Consider the following 19386-nt stretch of genomic DNA (forward strand, 5'->3'; position numbering starts at 1 on the left):
TGCTTTGATAACTAGATCTATCTATTCTAGATGAATTAACTTCAGTCATACTTTTGCTGCAAAAGATCTTTCAATACAATTTTTCATTTGAAAATGTCTTATGAGCTACATGCTAAATTAACTTTGTGGTGTTCAGTTTGTCCTTGCCTCTTTTGCTCTTCCTTCTTGTGCTCTCCTCCAGTCTCTTCTCTTCAGATAGAATCTTCTCCCCTTTGCCTACCAGGTAAAGGGCTTTCACACTGACAGCACCAAGCAAATAAATACTGATGGATGGGAGCTCTGTATCTAGGAGAGCAGAATTTTCCTTTGTCTGGCTGTGGGGATGACTACAGCGTATTCTGTATCACTCGTCTGAACAAAGCAGTGGCACAGAATCCATTTCTACAACCTGCCTGCCCCAGACGATGAAAATGAAACCTTGATGGATCTTCTGTAGTTGTCTGTCTCCTCTGAATTTCAGTCGGATTATGGCTACGTTTATTCTAGAGATACTACTTTTGCTTCAGTGGGGTCAATGAGTAAATTCTTGTTAAAAATCTTTGCACATTGTAATCCATGAGAAATACAGTGCACACCGCTCTCTCAGCACTTGTTATGGTATCACTTTGTCGTTGCAATAGCAGTAGCTTTTCTATTTCTATTATTGCAATAGCTTTTCTCCCTTACCATGGCATAGTGATAGTGACGTTAAGTTCAGTTGCCAGAAGAAATGCTCCTTAGGCTCTCCGGCTTTTCCTGGTGGAGGGGAGGAAATGAAGGAGTTCTGCCAGAAGAAGACTATAGAATACAGTTCTCTGAAGCGCGGATCTCTTCTCTCTATCGTTGTTAAATCTCGGGGAAAGTGGAACTGGCACATTCCTGGCAGGTTTGGAGGACCTGAGTTAGGCTGTTTAGCTGCAGCATAAAAGATGAATGGGCCCAAAATTGGCTGCTCTTTACTTTGGTGATTGGGCCAGTGAACCATGGACCAGCCTCTTTGAAATAGCTCTGTAATCTGCATGAAAAACCTTCTTCTGTCTGCCTGCAGAGATGCTTGTATCTACTGCTGCTTGAGTTGGACTTAAATTTGGCATGTGGTATAAAGCAGTAGTAAACTTCTTGCTGGTACATTCATAAAGAGAGCAATGAAATCTGTCTGTATGATAGCTAGCACTGAAATACGTATTTGATATGTATATATGCCTTTGTTGGTATTTGAACCTTCCCCTGTGCGTGCTTAGGTCACCCCTCGGGCATTTTCAGGAGTGCTCACTGAAGAGCACTTTTTGCCTTTCTAGATTGCTGAGAACTTTAATCTTTGATGTACATAATTGCAGTGTGAACTTCAAATATTCCATGCCACTTTCAAAGCTGTGCGCTACGTTGGTGATTAGGAACAGAACATTTAAAAGCCGAAGGCAACAAAGTAGATTGAAAATATTGGGTTATTCTTTCTCCTTTCATTTTAACTGACTAATTTTATTATGTTCAAATGGGTTTTTTGGCCTTAATCTCTTAAAGGAATGCATTTAATTCAATAATATTGCAAGATGAATCTTTTGGGCTAGATAATACAGATACTTGTATCTTTTCAGGTTCCAGAGTTCTAAATCTGGAAAGATCTACCTCCACAGAGATGTAAGGCTCCTATTCTCTCGGAAATCCATGGAAGTTGATAGCGGCGCTGCATATGAACTCAAATCTTACACTGAATCTCCAACAAATCCTCAGTTTTCACCAAGATGCTAGCAAACAATGGCAAACTAAAGTATTTGTTTTACTGTTGATTGCTCCTTACAAGCGAAGATCGGTAGAGATGACAGTATAAAGTTAAGTCTGTAAAGGAATGAAAATAGCGCTCAAGAGAGAAGGTTCTTATGTGATCCTGGACCAGTTTTTAAAAGGTTTCTGGAATGAGCTTTGTGTATTCCAAGTAGACTGGAAACATACTTAAACCTAATCTTTTTGTACTGTTTAAAACCACTTCATTGGATGTGTTGCAATAGCAAATTCCCAAGTTAGTTTAGTGTTTACACTTTTTATTTTATTTTTCAGTTATTTAATATTTAATGTTTCATTTAATACTCAAGTGATGTTTGTCTTTAGTGTTCTAATGTAGCATAAATCCTATGTAAAATCATACTATGTATTTTTGGCATTAATATTGAAATCTGAAATATATACAGATGTCTTTAATCTGTGTGATGTTTTAAGTGATATTCATTTAAGTTATTGAAAATGGGGATAGGTGAATTTCCATAACATTTCATACTATGCAAGCATTTAACTTTTTTTTTCCTCTTTAATGGTACCCTTTTCCTTTTTTTCTCACATAACACTTGCAACCATGGTGCCCATTTACTTACTCATGCATTCAGATCATTGGTTCAATTCATATTTTGCTCCCTCAATTTCTTTAAGGGCCGCATTAATTTTGCTTTCTGTTATTAGTTTTTCTCACATAAAATTCCCGCCCTCCCCCATTTGATTTCTCAGATTGTGTTAAAGGATGTACTGTGCAAACAAATTAGTATTTATATCTTAAATATATGCAAAAAGCTATGAAACTTGTACTTTTGGTTTTATTTTTAGATAAGGAGGATCTTCCACGTAATCCTAGATATTTTTAATAGGTCAGTTCCATTTAGGCCACTAGGTGGCCATAAGAAGTTTTACTAGAAATGCTACGTTGGGCATGTAAATATTTTCCAGTATGTGTGTGTATTCCTAAAACAAAACACAGTCAGATCAACAGTTTATGCTAACTGTGAAACTCTGTAACTGAGAGAAATAAAGTTAGAAGCATTTGATTATATTTGAGGTAAATATTTAATAATGAAAATGAAGCTTTACAATGTTTGCCGAAGATCTCAGAGTTTCTCAACCGTCTTACCTTGGTTTACATGTTTCTCTTTACATTGCTGTAGGTTTTCAGAGTGTCAGTAATATGAAAGGTGACCTTTGTATTTGGGAGTAGAACACACTTATCTGATGAAGACTCTTGGAGAAAGAGTGAACATGCATCTTGTATATTCAGCACTGTCCTTAGATGAGAGAAGTCAGTGTATCGTGAAATCTCCAGGAAGTCTGCCAGGGAAAGTAAGGGAGACCAGACTTTCCAGCTGATACTTATCAGCTATCTTCTATATTCAAATGACTGGTGCCACAGAAGGGCAAAGCTCAGATACTACCAAGTCCGTTCCCCACTTCAGCAGTATTTTCCGCTCTGTTGCACTAGGTTTTCAAAGGTTAGCTAGCTTTTTTTTCTATAGACACTTGGGAAAAACTGTACAGGAAGAGATTGTTTGCAGTTTCTAGTCATTTGTGTGCCCTGTAAAACTGAGAAAAGGTTTCTCATGGTAGCGGAAGAGGCAAATACAACTGCAGTTGTACTGTGTACAACTAGGACCTAGACCAGTATAATAAGAATGAGTCCTAGTTTCTTTGTAGCTACTATGGAGTCATAAGCAAACAGCATGTATCCTCAAAGTACTTATTTGTGTCATGGTGCACATCTGCTTGCATACTTGATGGCAAAAAAGGATGAGAAAAGGACACACTTTTTATTAAAAAGTCACAGTTCACTTGTAGATTAATCTTTTATTTTGCACTGACAATATGCAATGTTTGTATGTCTGTATCTTGATAACTTGAAATGACTTCTTCAAGCCATCCTTTTCTCCCTTCAGAGTAATATAATAATTTGTTTTGAACAGCAAAGAAGTGTGGATTTTGAATACATGGGCACTACAAGTCATGTCAATAGGAAATAAATTTCTATTGAAATAGTAGTCAAACGACACGAAGTCCCTGTATGGATTCAGAATGAAAGTGACCCTGGATTATCCATGCATGACTTAGTTAAATCAAAGTCATTCTCCATTTACAGCTTGATCTGAGCTAACACTTTCCATTAGGGATACACCTGGAGAAATGCTGAATGTTCATAAAATATGAACTGAATTTCACAAGACCGTCTATGCAGAGATTAAGAAATAAGACTAGACTAATTTTGAGAAGTCATTTGCTGCTTCTCTTTACTCCTCAATAGGCTCAACCATATAGAATTATTTTTGACAAATGTTTCAGAGTGCTTTACAAGGGCCTCCAGTGATGGAGGCTCCAAGTAATCTCTTGCAGTGTTAAAATTTACTTGTCACAGAAAGCTATTTATAATGTCCAACTAAATTTTGCTGCAGTTGAAGTCAAATATTACTTGGTCTTTTCACTAGAAAACAAAGAAAGCAATTTAGTTCTTGTGTCTCCCTTTGCAGACTTGTTTTGTATATCTAAGACAACACCAGACTATTCAGTCCACCTTGCCTTGCAGATTTTATTTTCTGCACCTCTCATCATTCTGGCTCTTTGCTTTCTTCTTTTGGTCTAGAAGTGCCTCAGCCTGTACACAGCATCCCAAGCAGGACGTCTCTCTGCCAATTAGACCGGAAGGACTGGTTGATAAATCTTATGGATTAAAGGCCTCTTCATACATCCCATTATAATACTTGATTTTTCCGTACCAGGAGATGCCAACTTGCGTTCATCTTGTCACCCAGTATAACACAGGTGTGCTACCTGCTTGCTCCCAATATGGTAGCTTTCCTGCATGTGTTGTTCTTGAGCTTCATTCTCCCACTACCCAAGATTTTGTATCTGATCTTCTGTTTGAACCTGAATTGCAATTATTTTCTAGTCGTCTTATAGCTTCTCTTACTTAATGTAATCTGCTAATACTAAAGCTTATAGTACACTGTCTGGGTCACCAATGACACTGATGAGCACTACTGGCCCTGGGAGCCCTTTGTGAAGCCCTACTAAACACAGCATTGCTGTTTAACAATTGATAGCTATTTCTAACAAAACTTGCATCCACCACATTAAAGTTTCATCAAGTTATATTCCCTCATTTGCATGGGGAAGTGTCAGAGGCCTTATTAATGCCAGAAGGTGTCTGGAACTCAGCCACCTTCACCCACTTTACACAGTCTATTTCCTTTTCATTAAAGGAAATAGGAGTTAATCAGCCTCCTGAAAATCCATTCATTTTCTACAGGTTGCTATATAGATGACCACTAATTAATTGGAGATTGCTTCAGTCAGTTCTCTAAACCCTCAAGGATAATTTTTCATCCAAGTTGAAACTATTTACCAGATAAAGAAAAAAAGCACTGATGCAAGTATCTCATAAACCAATCCTTCCTTATTCCAGCTTGAGGTCATACTTGGGTAGCGTAACAAACTTGCAACAATCTTGGTGATGCCAGATGGAACGAAAGAAACATTAAATCATTTGGGGTTTACACAGTTTGTTCAGTAATTTTCAGTAATGATTCTATGTTCCTTGTCTTCATGATCTGCTTCTGATGCACATCCTTTAAAAAAATGACCTAGTTTCTATATGCTGCTTTCTTGTATTTGAGGCCATTGAAGAACTTCTGCTTTTCCTGAGTTCTTAATTTACATCCCATCCTTCCTCTGCACTGTATAGTTTACATTTGTTCCCTCAGAGAAATAATTTCATTAAGGAACCAGTGAATCCTCAAAACTGTTTTCCCTCTCATTAATTTCCTAAGAGACTTGAAAGAAATTCCTGAAGCTTGCATTCTTGTCTGCTCTCTGCTTTGTTGTTCTGCTTCCTTTCAATATCTATGGACTTCATCCTTTTTATGATCATTCTTCTATGTGTTACTGTTTTTTACATCTTCAGACCATTTCTCCCTGGTTTTGCTAGAAGCAAATGTGGCATGCCCACCATTATCGTTGCTTTTTCTATCATCAGGGGAAAAAATACTCGGTAGTGCCTTTATGATTTTTCCTGTGCAATCTGCCCTGCTGTATTCCTTTCTGGATGAGGGACATGCACATGCCTTGAGTTCCTTGCTACTGCACAATCCTGGCCTCTGGATGAATTTCAGTTGCTCAAAAAATACTGCTTCCAGCTCTTGGTTTGCTCGGGGTGCTTTTAGTAAAATTCAACTGTGGCAAAATCATTGACTTTACAGCTTCTGTTTTCAGATTGACTTTTCTGACCCGTTTCAGTCTGCCTTCTGGATGTTAAATACACCAAGCCTGTCCTCGCCCATCCTTCCCAAGCTGTGCTCAAGCTGGTTCACCGCACCCGTGTGTGCAGGGTCTGTGCATGCTGGTTCTCAGCCAGAGGGCACGCTGGATACACTGCGGTGGGAGGGCTGGAGGTCAAAATCCTGGGAAAGCAGCGTAAGATGCTAGGAAAATACATTTTGTATAGGAAAGGAGGGCATGTACATTCATTTAACTATTAAGTAAAATCTATACCTTATTGTTCACATAGCAACTGTATTTAGGGATCCTTATTAACGGCGGGCTATTTAAGCCCCTCCTTTATGTTCTTAAAGTCTAAGAGAGCCCAAGGGAGGTTACCGTTCTGCTCGGAACCAGACAGTGAAAAGGAGATGGGGAGGGAAGAAAATACTTTCTATAACTTCATACCACCCCGTTAAGAAGCTTCAGCGGACTATGAGATCTCCTATCCTGTCAGCTGGCGTGTGGGATTCAGAAGTGATCCTCAAGTAAAGCGGCTGAGGACTCAGCTCCTCGTGTTTGACCTGTCAAAGTAGCCAAAAGAACTAATCTTAGCCAAGCAGCAAAGGGCTTTTTTTCCCTTTACCCCGATGTCAGGCCGGGGGACCGAGCTGGAGCCCGGGGCCGAGCCTCGGCCTCTGAAAGCTGCCCCCGAGCTGCCCGCCAGAGGCGGGCCATCGCCTGCAGCTCGGGCAGATCTCCATAAATGGCCTTGTGAGCGAAGGCCTTGTGTCCCCCAGAGGGGCCTGCCGGGTACGGGGCCTGTCGGGCCCTCCGCCCTGCGCGCCCCCCGCCCTGCGCGCCCCCCGCCCTGCGCGCCCCCCCCCTCCCCGGGTCCCTCGGCCAGGGCCGGACGCGGTACCGGGAGGGGCAGCCACCGCCCTCCGGACTACATCTCCCAGCGTGCCCGGCAGCGGGCGTGACGTCAGGGGGCGGAGACGGAAGAGGCCCCGCGCGCTGCTCAGAGCGTGGCCGCGCCGCCGGGGAGGCTGAGCGCGGAGGAAGTCTGGTCCCGCCGGCGTGCCGTCGTGCGAGCGGCCGCCATCTTGTGCGGGAGGTGGTGACAGCGCTGCGCTGCGCGGAGGAGCGGCGGTCGCGCCTCCTTCGCCTGCCCTCTCCCCGCCGTCCTGCTGCCGCGGCGCCATGTCTGCCGAGAGTTCCGAGCCCGCCTCGGCCGAGGAGCAGAAGGTGGGTGGCCGGGAGTCCTCCGCGCGGCCCCGCCGAGGAGCAGAAGGAGGCCCGCGGGGCTTCTCCCGCCTCCATCCGCGCGCTGAGGCGGAGCGGGGGCGCCGCGGCCGGGCCTGTCCATCCCTCAGTCCGGGGAGCCTCGCGGGCCGCCGCGGCCCTTAAGGCAGCGTCTCCCGGGCCTGGCCGCCCTCCGCGCCGCGCCCGGAGCACCCTCAGAGCAGCGACCCTCGCCGGGGAGGAGGCTCGGCCCTTCCGCCGCCGGGCAGGAGGAGCCGGGCGGCTCTTTTCAGCCGCCCTCCGCCGCCGGGTCTGGCGGGACGGGGCCCGGGGCCCGCCGCGGGAACGGCGCCGTGCCGCAGGCCGGGGCGGCTGGGAAGGAGCGGGCGCTGCCCCCGCGGTTGGCGGATGCTGGAGGCGGAGGAGCGGCACCACCATGTTGGCTTCTGCGCTTGGGAATTTTTGTTCTCCGGTAAATCGTTGGCGTCCTCGGGCCCGGAGGAGCTGATGGCGCTTTCTCGCTCCCTAGACCGGCCTCGGCCCCGCTCTCCGCCGGGTGCCCTGCGTGCTAGGTGAAAGAATTTCAGCTCGCAGGCGCAGCGGCTGGAGACCAGCGATAATCCCGCGGCTGAACTTTTGTTTCACTTCTAGAACATTTTTAGCTTTTAATTTAAGCTCTTTAGGAGGAGGGATATCCAAAACACAGTGGCTGTGGTCTGTCCTAGTTAAGGCTTTTAGAAGGAATAACTGGCTGGGTTATCTTGTCGTGACACTATTATGTCATCTCTGTAACTAATAATTATAATCTTTCAAGTAGATTTGGCCTCATAGATGGCTGTATGCAGTTAGCAGTTTCCCTCTGTCGGCTGTGCCTTTAAGAAGCCGTTTGTTTTTTAGTCTTGTCATTGCTATATGGGTTCATTTGCAATCTCCACAGCTATTTCTGATAGGGAGCAGTTACGAAACACAAGTACTGCTTTGAAGGACGATAAAAGAAAAAAGCCTAATCTACCTCAGCTGTCAAGTTTTTGTTTAATAATTTACAATTTGTAATACGAGTTAGTCATACAAGTAGGCGAGCTTTGGGGGTTAATATGGAATGATACCTTCTCAATAGGTGCAGTAATGAGAACCAGCTTCTGTGGCAGGTCTGTAATCCGCTCTTAAATGCGTGTGTTCTGCAGCTCGACTTAACGTTCATGTTAGGTAGACTACTGAAGAGATACTGTTCCTGTTCAGAGCCTATAAAAATAAATCCCTGGCCTATGCAGCGCTCCTAGAATAGCTCTGTAATAAGAGCATAGTAAAACATGTGGTAGCAAGTTTATTGTGATGCCTTCTAGTGTGTTCTGATGAAGTCAGGTGGCTGGGGCTGGTTGTGCTGAGTTTCAGGCTGAAGTCTTGAAATGCAGGGTTTGTGCACTGCTTTGAAAAGTTACCCTTTATTTGAGAGACAGGAGTCCCTTACTGATCTGCTAATTTAGTTTGATGAGGTGTTCAAGACAAATTAATAACATCAATACAATAAAACTTTGTTTTCTGTGAGTTTATTTCCTGTTAGGATACTGTGGTATCAGTGCTATTATGGCATTGCAATATTAACCTTCACTAAATCTGTTTGAGTAGGCAAAATTGAGCACTGACTCAATTAATGCTTAGCTCTGAAATACTTATATAAACAACCCGTTTTGCAGTACTTATTCATATGTATGCTTAAAAAAGATTAAGCCCCTAAATGAACTTTGAGGCAATATTTTCATGATCAGACCTTTTTTCTAAACTTTTCTAACATGCCATAAGAACTTCTGCGTGTGTTAGGGTGTTAAACAAGAGAGTGATATAAATTGAAAACTTGCCAAAGACCAGTGTTTCCTGTTCTCAGTGTGAAAACTCAGGATAGTGGCAGGGGAAGTTCAGCAACAAAGGAACTTTAGATGTTGGAGAACATACACTTGGTCGACTGACTCTCTTTTTGCCTTAAAAGCCTGTATTTTTCAGGAAGCTGTTAGAGGTGGTGCATTTTGTTTCTGGACTGGCTTTTGCCACATCAGTTGTGCTGTTGTCATGTTTTTCCCATTTTCTGCTTTACATTTTGTCTGATGTCTTTTGCTAAAGAGGATGAGCTCTTCATACCAGAGTTTGGAAAGGTTGATGACTCTCTTTAGCCATGCAGTTCAGTTGTCCAACAGATATGGAACTTTACATTCTAGTACCTCTGTAAAGATTAAAAGTAAAAGCTATCTTTAAATGAGTTAGGTAACCGCTGCCTTCCTGGTAGATCCTTTTAATGAAGTAAGCTGACGTCATTAGCTGTGTCAAATTCCTGTAGAGAGCTAAAATTATAACTTTTGTGTGGTTGTCACTAGGAAGAAGAGCGTGGTATATCTTGATTTCCACCACCCACCCACCCCACCCCCCCCCAATCACTTCTTAGTCACTTGGTCGTTGCTTCTGTAACTCAAGGGAGAATATTCTAAATGTGTGAGTGGCCTTGCTGCCTTGGGTTAAAGCCTTTGTGGCTCAGCAATGCATCTCCAAGAGTGCTCAATACCATCTAGTCCACAGAAGAATATATATGGTCGAGACATGACTGCAGCGATCTTCCCCAGAAAACTATCCCAGGTCTCAGCAATCTGTGGTTGAAAAGCCACTTGAGCTGCGAATGAACACATTGAGTTGCTTTCCGAATCCATCTAAATTCTTAGCACCCCTTTATTCTTTGGCAAGGAGTTCTGCAGCTTGATTTTATTTTATATGAAGAAGTGTTGTCGTAAGTATTTTTGAACCTGCCATCGGCTGGTTTTGTTTGACACCCCAAGTCATTGTATTGACATTCTTTAATTTGTCTTGCATAGTTGTCTTAGTTCTTCCTGATCATCAAGAGTAAGTGACCACAGTCTGTATTCTTTTCAGTTGCACTGATGCATAACAGTATTTTGTGTTTTGATTGCCTGCTGTGCAATGATTTGTCAGCCCTGTGAGTTTGCATAAATGTCTCCTTTGATGCACCATGAATACATATCTATGTAAGCTATTTATTGTTGGCCTCTGTTCTTGAAAAATATCTCCTTTTGGTTAATATTGGCAAAACATGCCCCCTCAGATGCTTTGTTGGCTCAACAGTGAGTACCCAGTGATTCAGCATTAGACATTGAAAGTGTTTAGCTGAAAGGATTGCTTTTGAGAAAATCCAGTCAGTGTCGGCATGATGATAGAGCACAAAAGGAAGAACAGCAGCTGAAGAATGACCTTTATAACACATGAAAACTGTGGTGTTGGCTAGTGTGATACCATATAGTGAGAAATAGTATAGTTCTATGTTCAGTAGTGTCAGGGAAACTTTGCCCTTAATATTTATTTGTATTTTGCATTGTATTACCTAGCTGCGTTTTCATCATCTAATAAAAAGCATTGGTTCCTGTCCTCATAGAAGTTTCTCTTAAACTGTTAGGAGAATTTCTGTCTTTCCTCAGTAGAACTGTTATTTCAGATTCCCGCTGTATTGTGCGAAGCTGTCTTTGAGATGTCTTGGCTTAGTGGAGCAACTAGACAATGTTATATTCTAAATCTGTTGTAATAACCTTTGCTTCTGAGGCTTTTTACCGGAAAGATGTTGAATGTTATAGAACTTTGAGCTTTTATGAGAGATAGGAAAGGCACTGGGGTAGGCTGGTGTGGTGGCTCTAGTTCTTTGACAGTTCTGGTTTAAGTAGCACCCAGCTGCTTGTGTTCCTCTGCCCTCCCTGCTGTGCTAACATACCTGTTTGTGCAGCTGCTTGGTGATCCGGGCTCTGGAAACTGATCCAAATGAAACACAGCCCAAGAAGGGAAAAGGAAAAAAAAAAAGATGGTTATTTTTCTGTTGAATCAGTTTCTGTAACCCATTCATGTGGAGTACACGCAGTCATGCTGACTGATGCAATGCAAAGGATGATGACACTGATGGAAAAGAGTGTGAAGGGGCTGCCTAAGCAGCTCTAAGTGGATAAGAAACCTTAGTCACAGATGAATGTGAGGTCCTCCTGATTTCAATGGCAATTCTTCTTTCCTGCCTAAACGTCTTTCTGTGATGTCAGATGATAACAACAATTCAAGAACTACCACATTCAGGGCAAATCAATGTATATTTTCTCTGAACTAGCAATGGTTTGCATGAAAAAAAAAAGCCTTGGACAAATACTGGAAAGTAGCAAAAGAAGAATTTTGAATGCTGGATATTTTAGAAATGATCTAATAGAAGAAATTGTACTTCATGCATCAAATTGCTACACGGACCGGAACAGATGAGTGTAAAGTAGAGGTCAGTGTTGAAAGACTGGATGTACCAATTGCAGTTCTTGCCAGATGAGTATCTTCAAATGATTACAGTATATTCATAAAATAGGCATTTTATTTGACACTAATGCATTATCCAACTGTCTTCATCCTCATAATTCCAGGATAATTATAGACATGTATCAAGAAATGTAGTATTGTTGCTATTAATACAATAGCAGGCATGTTTTTGAGACTAAGCTACTTTAACGCTGTTTCACAGTGAATATCAACACGTTAGAGCAGTCATATGAACTAGATCGTGACAATACAAGTGCTCGTCTGTCTGTGCAGCTTCATGATCAAACAGGGGCAGTTGAAAAAAAAAGTCCTGTGGCTCTTGCCCAGCTTTCAACGTTTGTTTGTTCTTAGTGGAACCCTTGTTTTGATCAAAAAATGAGTTTTTGGGGGGGAGATTTTTTTTTTCCCAAATTGAATAATTTAATTTTAGTATGGACTACTTTTATGTGCAAGAGAAATGCATTGATTAGATTCAAACACATCTCCAGGAAAGGTATCTAAGGTGGGAGGCTGAACTCCTATAGTTGCTGTCAGTATTTGAGAGAGAATGTATGAAAATATCTATTCAAATCATTGGTTTGTGCACTTGGTAGCACCACTTGGCATGTTGGTGAATTACCTGCAAAGGTATTGGGCATAAATAGTTCATTATTGTATATTCCATTTACAGTATTGCTAATTGTCTTTCAGGAAATGGAGGATAAGGTGATCAGCCCGGAAAAAGTTGAAGAAGCAAAATTGAAAGCAAGATATCCTCATCTGGGCCAGAAGCCAGGAGGCTCAGACTTCTTGAGGAAGAGGCTTCAAAAAGGAGTGAGTTCTTTATTGTCCACAGGGTATAGACAAGAAATTCCAAAATTCCTGTATCTGTTATCTCTTTCCACTCCACAGGCCTTTGCATGAGAAAGAGCGCAAAGAAATTTAAACTTTGTCTGTGAAAGCACAAGGAAAAGAAATTTGTTTCCACAAAACAAATGCTGAATTGGCAGGATAGCAGTTTACAGCATCAATGGCTCACTTGCACTTTTTAGAAAAAAATAAACTTAGAAGCTGGCTTGGTGCTGCTGTGACAGACTTTATAAAAAAACATTATAGTAAACACGAAGGGTCAGAACCTCATCCCTGTTTTGTACTGATCTTCTCTTGCCCATTCTTATGTCTCCAAAACACGCTCTTCTTATCCGTGTTTTTAGTACATGAAAGCTTAGTGTCTGCTGTGTTATGCTGGCACCATCTGACATCAGTGGCTTGAGAATGACGGTGTAATTCTGAATATACACCCTAACAAAAAAAATGATAGAAGAATGAAGAGTGAGTTAGTATTTCGATATTGTTCCACATTTAACCAGTGTCTCTTATTTTCTTAGTTATTCAGCTGCTTATTTTTTAGTTTAATTATTCATAAAGTGATTATGTAATGCCTTTCAGGCATGCTAGAACTCTGTTCGTGGAATAATCCTAGTACATGACTACTTTTCATGGTGCTTTCATTGCTGTCACACTGGTTTTTTCTTTTGCTATTGTCTAGGCCCTTTGAGTGCACGCAATGATTCCAAGTATAAATCCTTCGCAAACCAGCTGTTGGAGTTCAGTGCTGATCTAATTCTGTGCTGTCTGGTAACATCTCCTGGGAATTGTTACTGTTGGCAGGTTTTTTGGAGAAGCTTTCTCTCATAAGTTGGAGCATGTGCAGCATAGTTAATGGCTGCTGGGAATGCGCAGGTGGTCGATTAGGTGATTCCTTTTGTGAGTTATGCTGTTATGTGGTCAGAGGCAGCCTAAACAAGACTGCAGTGGGTAGGCACAGAAGGGACGAGGTAAGTATGTGTTGCGATGATAGTTCAGGAAAACAGACCAGCATTCACTCCCTAAGGCTTGATGGCCATGAAGAAATGATGACTGCTCGCACTCAGTGCAAATGTAAGGAAAAATCACCACAAAAAATAACAATCTATACAATATCTTCATCTCGATCGTAGCACTATTTAATGCAGAGATTGTTGCAGCCTGTATTTTCAAATTTGAGCAGTAGACCAGTGGGCATCTTAATTGACTAAGTGTTTGGGATTTTGCCACTTTGATGAAAGATGGTATAAAGTTGTGGATTCCAATTCATAATCTGCCTTCTTCAGTTCTCTACTCCTGATGTGGTGGTAATAACTTTCTTCCTTTTTTTATTATTTTTGTTTAGTGTGGTCAGTGTCTTAAATGAGAAGCATCTTTACTTGATATAGATGCCTGGTGTACTTCAGGCTGCCTGGATTGCTGAAGTTTAGAGTGAGGATAGAGAGTATGCTTTCAGGTAATATTTGTGACAGAGAGACCTGGACAGACATAGTTTGAAAGGGATGATCAAATACAGGCCATCTAGGAGAAGCTAGATTAAATCAAAGGAAAATACAGGAATAAATTGAAGAAATGGACTGATATTCTAATGCATGAAAGATGGTAGGTTTTCTCAGATATTCTTCTAGATGTGTGTAGTCAACTGTAGGCCAGATTTTCTTTGATTTGGCAACTAGGACATGCTCTGCCCATTGATATTTGCTCTCCAGAAATGTTCTGTATTAGGTGTGCACACCATTATTAGCACACTTTCTCCAGAATAAGAGTAGATGAGAGCCATGCTATACCATGCTCCTGTAGAGGGATTCTATTTGGAGCTCTTACATGGCCAGAAAGATATCTATTGACAGCAATAATGCATCGAAAGATCGAGCAATTCTGTTATTCCTTACATGCTGTTTAAAAGTTTCTTTCAGTTATTTCAGCCTTGAAGGGCAAAATATGAAAGACTTCTCCAAATCAGATTATGTTATAACTTGAGGTCTAGTCTGCTGATGCAGTGCTGGAACATTGTGGTGTAAATAGGGATTACACCACCAAAAGGATTGAATTGGGAACATATATGAATAAAAGTGTGTGGTTCAGATGCAGTTAGTAGTACATGTGAAAACCAGATTTGGTAACTTTAAGACTCTGTCGGGGAACATTTAAAGCCTTCTTCAGGAGGCCTTGCATAAACAACCTTCCCCTCCGACCCGGCCCTTAGGTAAAGGCCTATTAAGTCAGGTGTTCAAATTACTTCTCTCTAACAACTGCTGCTACTCAGTGTTTTGCAGCTGGTTAATACTAATACAAAATAAAGAATATGGCAGGAATATGCTGCCTGGAAGCACTTAAACATAGCAGATAGTGATGGTTGTTGCTCAACTGACCGAGGAATAAGCCTATATAAAGCTAACAAGGGATTGTTCTCTCCAGAGATGATTGTGATTGTAAGTAACAGTTGCGAGTGTAAATCTTTTCACTGAATCTGGTTTTTTTGGCCTCATATGACAATCTGTTCAAAATCATGGGCTGCAAGTACCTTAACAGTAGACCTCATAATAAGATGTAAACAAAATACTTTTCCTGCAAAATGAGTCAATGAGCAGCTGAAGACTTGATGCAAACATTGGATGAAATTCCATGCCTCTTCTCACCACGATGGACATAAACTTAACAGTCATTTGGCTTTAACATCCCTAGATAATGTAATATTTGTGAAATCTGACAACAAAAAAAGACTGTTAAAGGTAATGCTACTGAAAATATGCTGAAATATTAAGAATCACTGTTTCAGAAATTCAAACTTGATGTGCTCACTTTGTATTCAGCAGAAACATGGAGCATGGGATAAGAATTTCCTTCACACAGTGCTTTTCAGAAGTACTGCGCAGTAGATTTGACTTCACTAAATAATTGGTTTGGGAACTTTAGGTATTATAGTTTCACTGTTTTAATATATGCAGATAGAGATTTTCTTGTTAGCGTGCAGTTTCATGCTACTTTAATCTTCTGTTATGAAAGAGCAGGCTCTGTTCTCCTGCTTTAGTTCATGCATTGTTTGGTTATTCTGTGTAGCAGAACTTGTTCACTGCAACAAAGTTTACAAACCCCAGGGTTTCACTTTTGGGAGACCAGAGCTCTTGGGAAACCCAGGGCAAAAATTAAGTTTATGTACGGAGCGAGTTTAACGGTATATGTAGAACCTTAACTGTACGCTTGCCTGTTGTTAAGAGTTTAGCTATGTGTGCTTAACAGTCTTCGTAAGATTTTTTTTTTAAATTGACATAGAGCTATCTTGCCAAATGGGAAAGACTTTATAACTGTTTTTAAAATGTAAAGTATCTGGTTAGCCATGTAATTCAGTGTAATTCCAAGAAGATTTCAGGCTTTTAAATATATGTGTTTTGTCTTCTAGCAAAAATACTTTGATTCTGGTGATTACAACATGGCTAAAGCAAAGATGAAGAATAAGCAACTGCCCGCTGCAGCTCCTGACAAGACAGAAGTCACTGGTGACCATATTCCTACTCCACAGGATCTTCCACAGCGGAAACCATCTCTTGTTGCTAGCAAGCTGGCTGGCTGACGAGAACAGCTGAACTGCATGATTATTCTCATTCCTGTTATTTCTCCTTGATAGTTATTTCTCCCCCTCACATCCCCCTTTTTCTTTCTTACACTAAGTCATGAGACTGACAGCTTTGCAGGTAGCGATAGCATGTGCTGGTATTGTAAGGGAGTACTGTTAAGAGTAAAACGTGTAGTATTTGGACTAGTTGAGAACAATGCACTGATTAAAAAGGACAAGTTTGGTTAGAGCAATGTAATCTACTTGAAAATGTACATATTGCCCATTTCCTAGTGTAGGACTGGTTCCAGCAAGTGACATCGCAAGTTTTACAACTTCTAATGTTTCTGCTTTTGTTATTTCATCTTAATTACAGCATATTTGTATTTAATATAACCTCCAATTGTGTTGGTTTTTTCTTCTGTGTTTGGGTTTGTTGTCTAAAATAGAGGTTTAGACCACAAGTTGCTAGATGGTAAAGCATGTATAAAAACAAAGACAGGGCTCCGATTGAATTTTGTTTCTGCTTTTGAACTTGAACGGCCTTAAACCTGTTTCAGCTTTAACAATAGAGTTTTTACTTGGGCAATATTTGCCCATTCTGGTGTAACTCTTGTGAATCTAGTGCTTATTGACAACTGCCTGTTGAAGCTGGTATTCTTTTCAGTTCCGTAGCTTAGGACACACTTTTGTTGAAGATGTGAATGAAGTGTGCATGTGCATAGACTGTTGAATTCACTCTTGTGCCATTTTTGTAAATACAATAGTTTTGCACAACCTTTTGCAAACGTCTATTAGTTTTACATTTTAAAAAGCAGATAATGTGCCAATCAAAGCACAAGTGATTCTGTATCTTTCAAAGTCTTGTCCTGAAACTAAGAGCCCAGAATCTTGCTACTGAAAGTAAAAACTGTATACCTGAAATTTGTGAAACAGTTATATACACACTTGATGCAGCCTTATGCTTTTGCGGTTGTATAGTTTGTTTCGCAACAATGTCCAGCATTCAAATATAAATCTGGAGTTTGTACCTGTATTTGGAGGCAAGTGCCCTTTCTGTTCAGCAGCTCTTTTAAGCTTTTAAAGTTGAAATGCTCTGTCTGGTGACGTGGGAGATGGCTAAGTGTGCAGATCTAGAGAGTTTCCCATGTGGCAAACTCCAAATCTACGCTTGCTAAGGTTTGATGTGCAATTGTCTTTGGGCTATTTTAGACTTCTGAAAGCAGAAGGGTTTGTTCTTTTTTTTTTTTTTCTTGAACTCCTGAGGTGGTAGTAAACTTAACTCCTTTTCTTTTGTTATACAGCAGCCCCTCATTGGCTCTGGGGAAACAAAGAACTGGAAGTGGTATTTATAATATGACCTATTGAGAAATAGGTAACTTCTCATGTCAGAAAATAGGAATGAACTTCAGATCATCTTTATGACGCAGATCGTAAATACTGGATTGCCAAAATACATAGTTGACATTGATGCATTTAAAAGCATGTTTGTTCAATGAAATCAGAATATTAAAAGTGCAGTATGATCTATAATGTAATTGATTTTTATGTAGGTAATCACAGCCTTGATGTTCTTTGGGAGTACAAGAAACTTCAAAAAGATCAGTTTACTGAATACTTTTTTCTTTAAAGAAACAGTTCTGAAACAGCCTATTGAAAACAAAGCACCGATGTGGGTATTATAAGAGAAAAGACTCTTAAAGATGCAAGTTTTTAGAAGGATGTGCTTTGTGTTGGCATATTCGGAAAGGTCTGGCAGGATAAAGGACTGCTAGTCAAAAAGAACACTGGCCCATATTTTCTGCAGTGCTCTCCTCTAAAGGCAAACCTAAGAAAATGAATAATCTTAATTTGATCCTGTTTTGATCAGAACATGAGCAAAGTTTATCGGTGTCTGTATAATGTCTTTGGTTCAGAGAAGTCATTCCGGAGAATTTTGAAACTGCTAACCTGATTCTTTTCAAGTCTGTATAGCCCTTTTCTGGTAATTAAATGGGCTCTGTCAAGCCTGTCCTTACTCTTTATCCTCCACTAGTATTATAAAGAATTTGTGGTTTTTGCAGAACAGGTTGAAGAAACGGACCTACTTGACTTCTTTGAGTAAGACATTAGGCTGGGAGAATAGCAAGGAAACTGGATATATTGAAGCAAACTGCCTTTTATAGATGTTTGTCCTAATGTGAGAATCCCTCTTTATTTTTGTATGTATAAATGAAATTGAAACTTAATGATAGGACTGGGCCTGAAACACATTTTGAACAATTTAAGGTGACTTGCTGTGTGTTGTCTGGTGGCACTATTGTGTAGCTCACCTAAAGTGAGCTTTCTTGATGTTTGGGAAGGTTTAAAAAATAGCCATTTAAATTTAAACATTCCACTCAGCTACAACTGGGCTTGTCCTGCTGGTTGGATGACATAAGCTCTTCCAATATTCACTCGGTGACTTGCAGTTCTTAAGATTACTACAAATTCAGCTATGAATATATTATCCATGTGTATATTTGAAGTACTGTAATACTAACTAGGTCAATGACTGATTATGAGCCTTCAAATCTGACAGACCTCAGCAGCAGGCACAGCTATTTTGATTCTATACACTGTATGAAACTGAAGTCCAGTAATCACTTAACAGTAAATCAAAGATGACTGCAAATCGATGCTTACTTTCAGCTTACTCCAGCAAGATAACTCAGCTATCCAAACTTATGTACATAATGTATTATATGAGTTTTACCATTTGATAATTACCTTTTTCAGAGAAAACCTGTCCACACTGTAGACTGGCAGTCCCTTTCATATCTTGCCTTTAAAGATAGACAGTGTTTAGTTATTAGAGTAGTACTCATGTAGGCTTATAATAGCAGGTAGCACCAACATTTTATTCGAGATAGTTAAGTGGATTAATTACAATTTCACAGATATGTCCCCAAATCTGTAGCACCAAAGGCTTCCCTCTCATTGTTCTCGATGTAGTAGGACAGTGTGTAAAGGCCACAGGAGTACATTTTGTTGGACATATTTACACCCAGTCAAGATGTTAAGGTGATAAAAATGTCAATTGTTCTTTACAAACTTACACATTGTATAGTATACAGAATAAATTGATCTACTTAGTTTTTATTGCAACATGGAGATTTGTCTCGTCTTTACTGTGGTTTCCTAAAAGATACTGCATACTTCGGTATTCGCTACGGAAAATTTCTAAACCCCAAATCTTGCTACTCTGTATCATTAAAAATATAACTGGGCTTTGGTTTCTAGTATGTTAGACTACAGAATTACTTTAATGTAATCACATTTATATATATTTCAGTGCTTATTTTTCTAATAAGGCAATTAAAGCTTATTGTTTGAAAACTCCGTAAAAGATGATTGTTTTGGTCCCTTGGACTGAGTGACGGGGATTTCTGGGAATTAGCTTGGCATAT

General features: G+C 40.5%; 2 protein-coding genes across 11 annotated transcripts in view; both read left to right on the forward strand.

The window, feature by feature from the left end:
* ATOSA (atos homolog A) overlaps positions 1 to 2178 on the forward strand; it is a 47209-nt gene extending 45031 nt beyond the window's left edge. For all 9 annotated transcript variants that reach the window (XM_054836560.1, XM_054836561.1, XM_054836562.1 and 6 more), the window contains one exon: positions 1575 to 2178. In XM_054836560.1, coding sequence (XP_054692535.1) covers positions 1575 to 1621 — 47 coding nt within the window. In that variant the 3' untranslated portion in view covers positions 1622 to 2178. The remainder of the gene's footprint in view (positions 1 to 1574) is intronic.
* Positions 2179 to 6954: 4776 nt separating this feature from the next.
* Positions 6955 to 19084, forward strand: ARPP19 (cAMP regulated phosphoprotein 19). 2 transcript variants are annotated; one of them, XM_054836628.1, is made up of 3 exons: positions 6955 to 7227; positions 12250 to 12372; positions 15806 to 19084. In XM_054836628.1, exons 1-3 carry the CDS (start codon positions 7183 to 7185, stop codon positions 15974 to 15976), a joined length of 339 nt encoding a protein of 112 aa, XP_054692603.1. In that variant the 5' UTR covers positions 6955 to 7182; the 3' UTR covers positions 15977 to 19084. The 2 variants fall into 2 exon arrangements, with proteins under 2 accessions (XP_054692603.1, XP_054692604.1); XM_054836629.1 differs by lacking the exon at positions 15806 to 19084 and adding an exon at positions 15219 to 15799 and having other exon boundaries at positions 6979 to 7227; positions 12250 to 12395.
* Positions 19085 to 19386: the final 302 nt, after the last annotated feature.

This window comes from Grus americana, chromosome 10 (genome assembly GCF_028858705.1).
Source record: "Grus americana isolate bGruAme1 chromosome 10, bGruAme1.mat, whole genome shotgun sequence".
In the NCBI taxonomy this organism is placed as follows: Eukaryota; Metazoa; Chordata; class Aves; order Gruiformes; family Gruidae; genus Grus; species Grus americana.

Coding starts and splice junctions, on each gene's coding strand:
- ARPP19 (XM_054836628.1), top strand. CDS start 7,183: ATGTCTGCCGAGAGTTCCGAGCCCGCCTCGGCCGAGGAGCAGAAG. Junction 7,228..12,249: donor CCTCGGCCGAGGAGCAGAAG/GTGGGTGGCCGG, acceptor ATTGTCTTTCAG/GAAATGGAGGATAAGGTGAT. Junction 12,373..15,805: donor GGAAGAGGCTTCAAAAAGGA/GTGAGTTCTTTA, acceptor TTTGTCTTCTAG/CAAAAATACTTTGATTCTGG.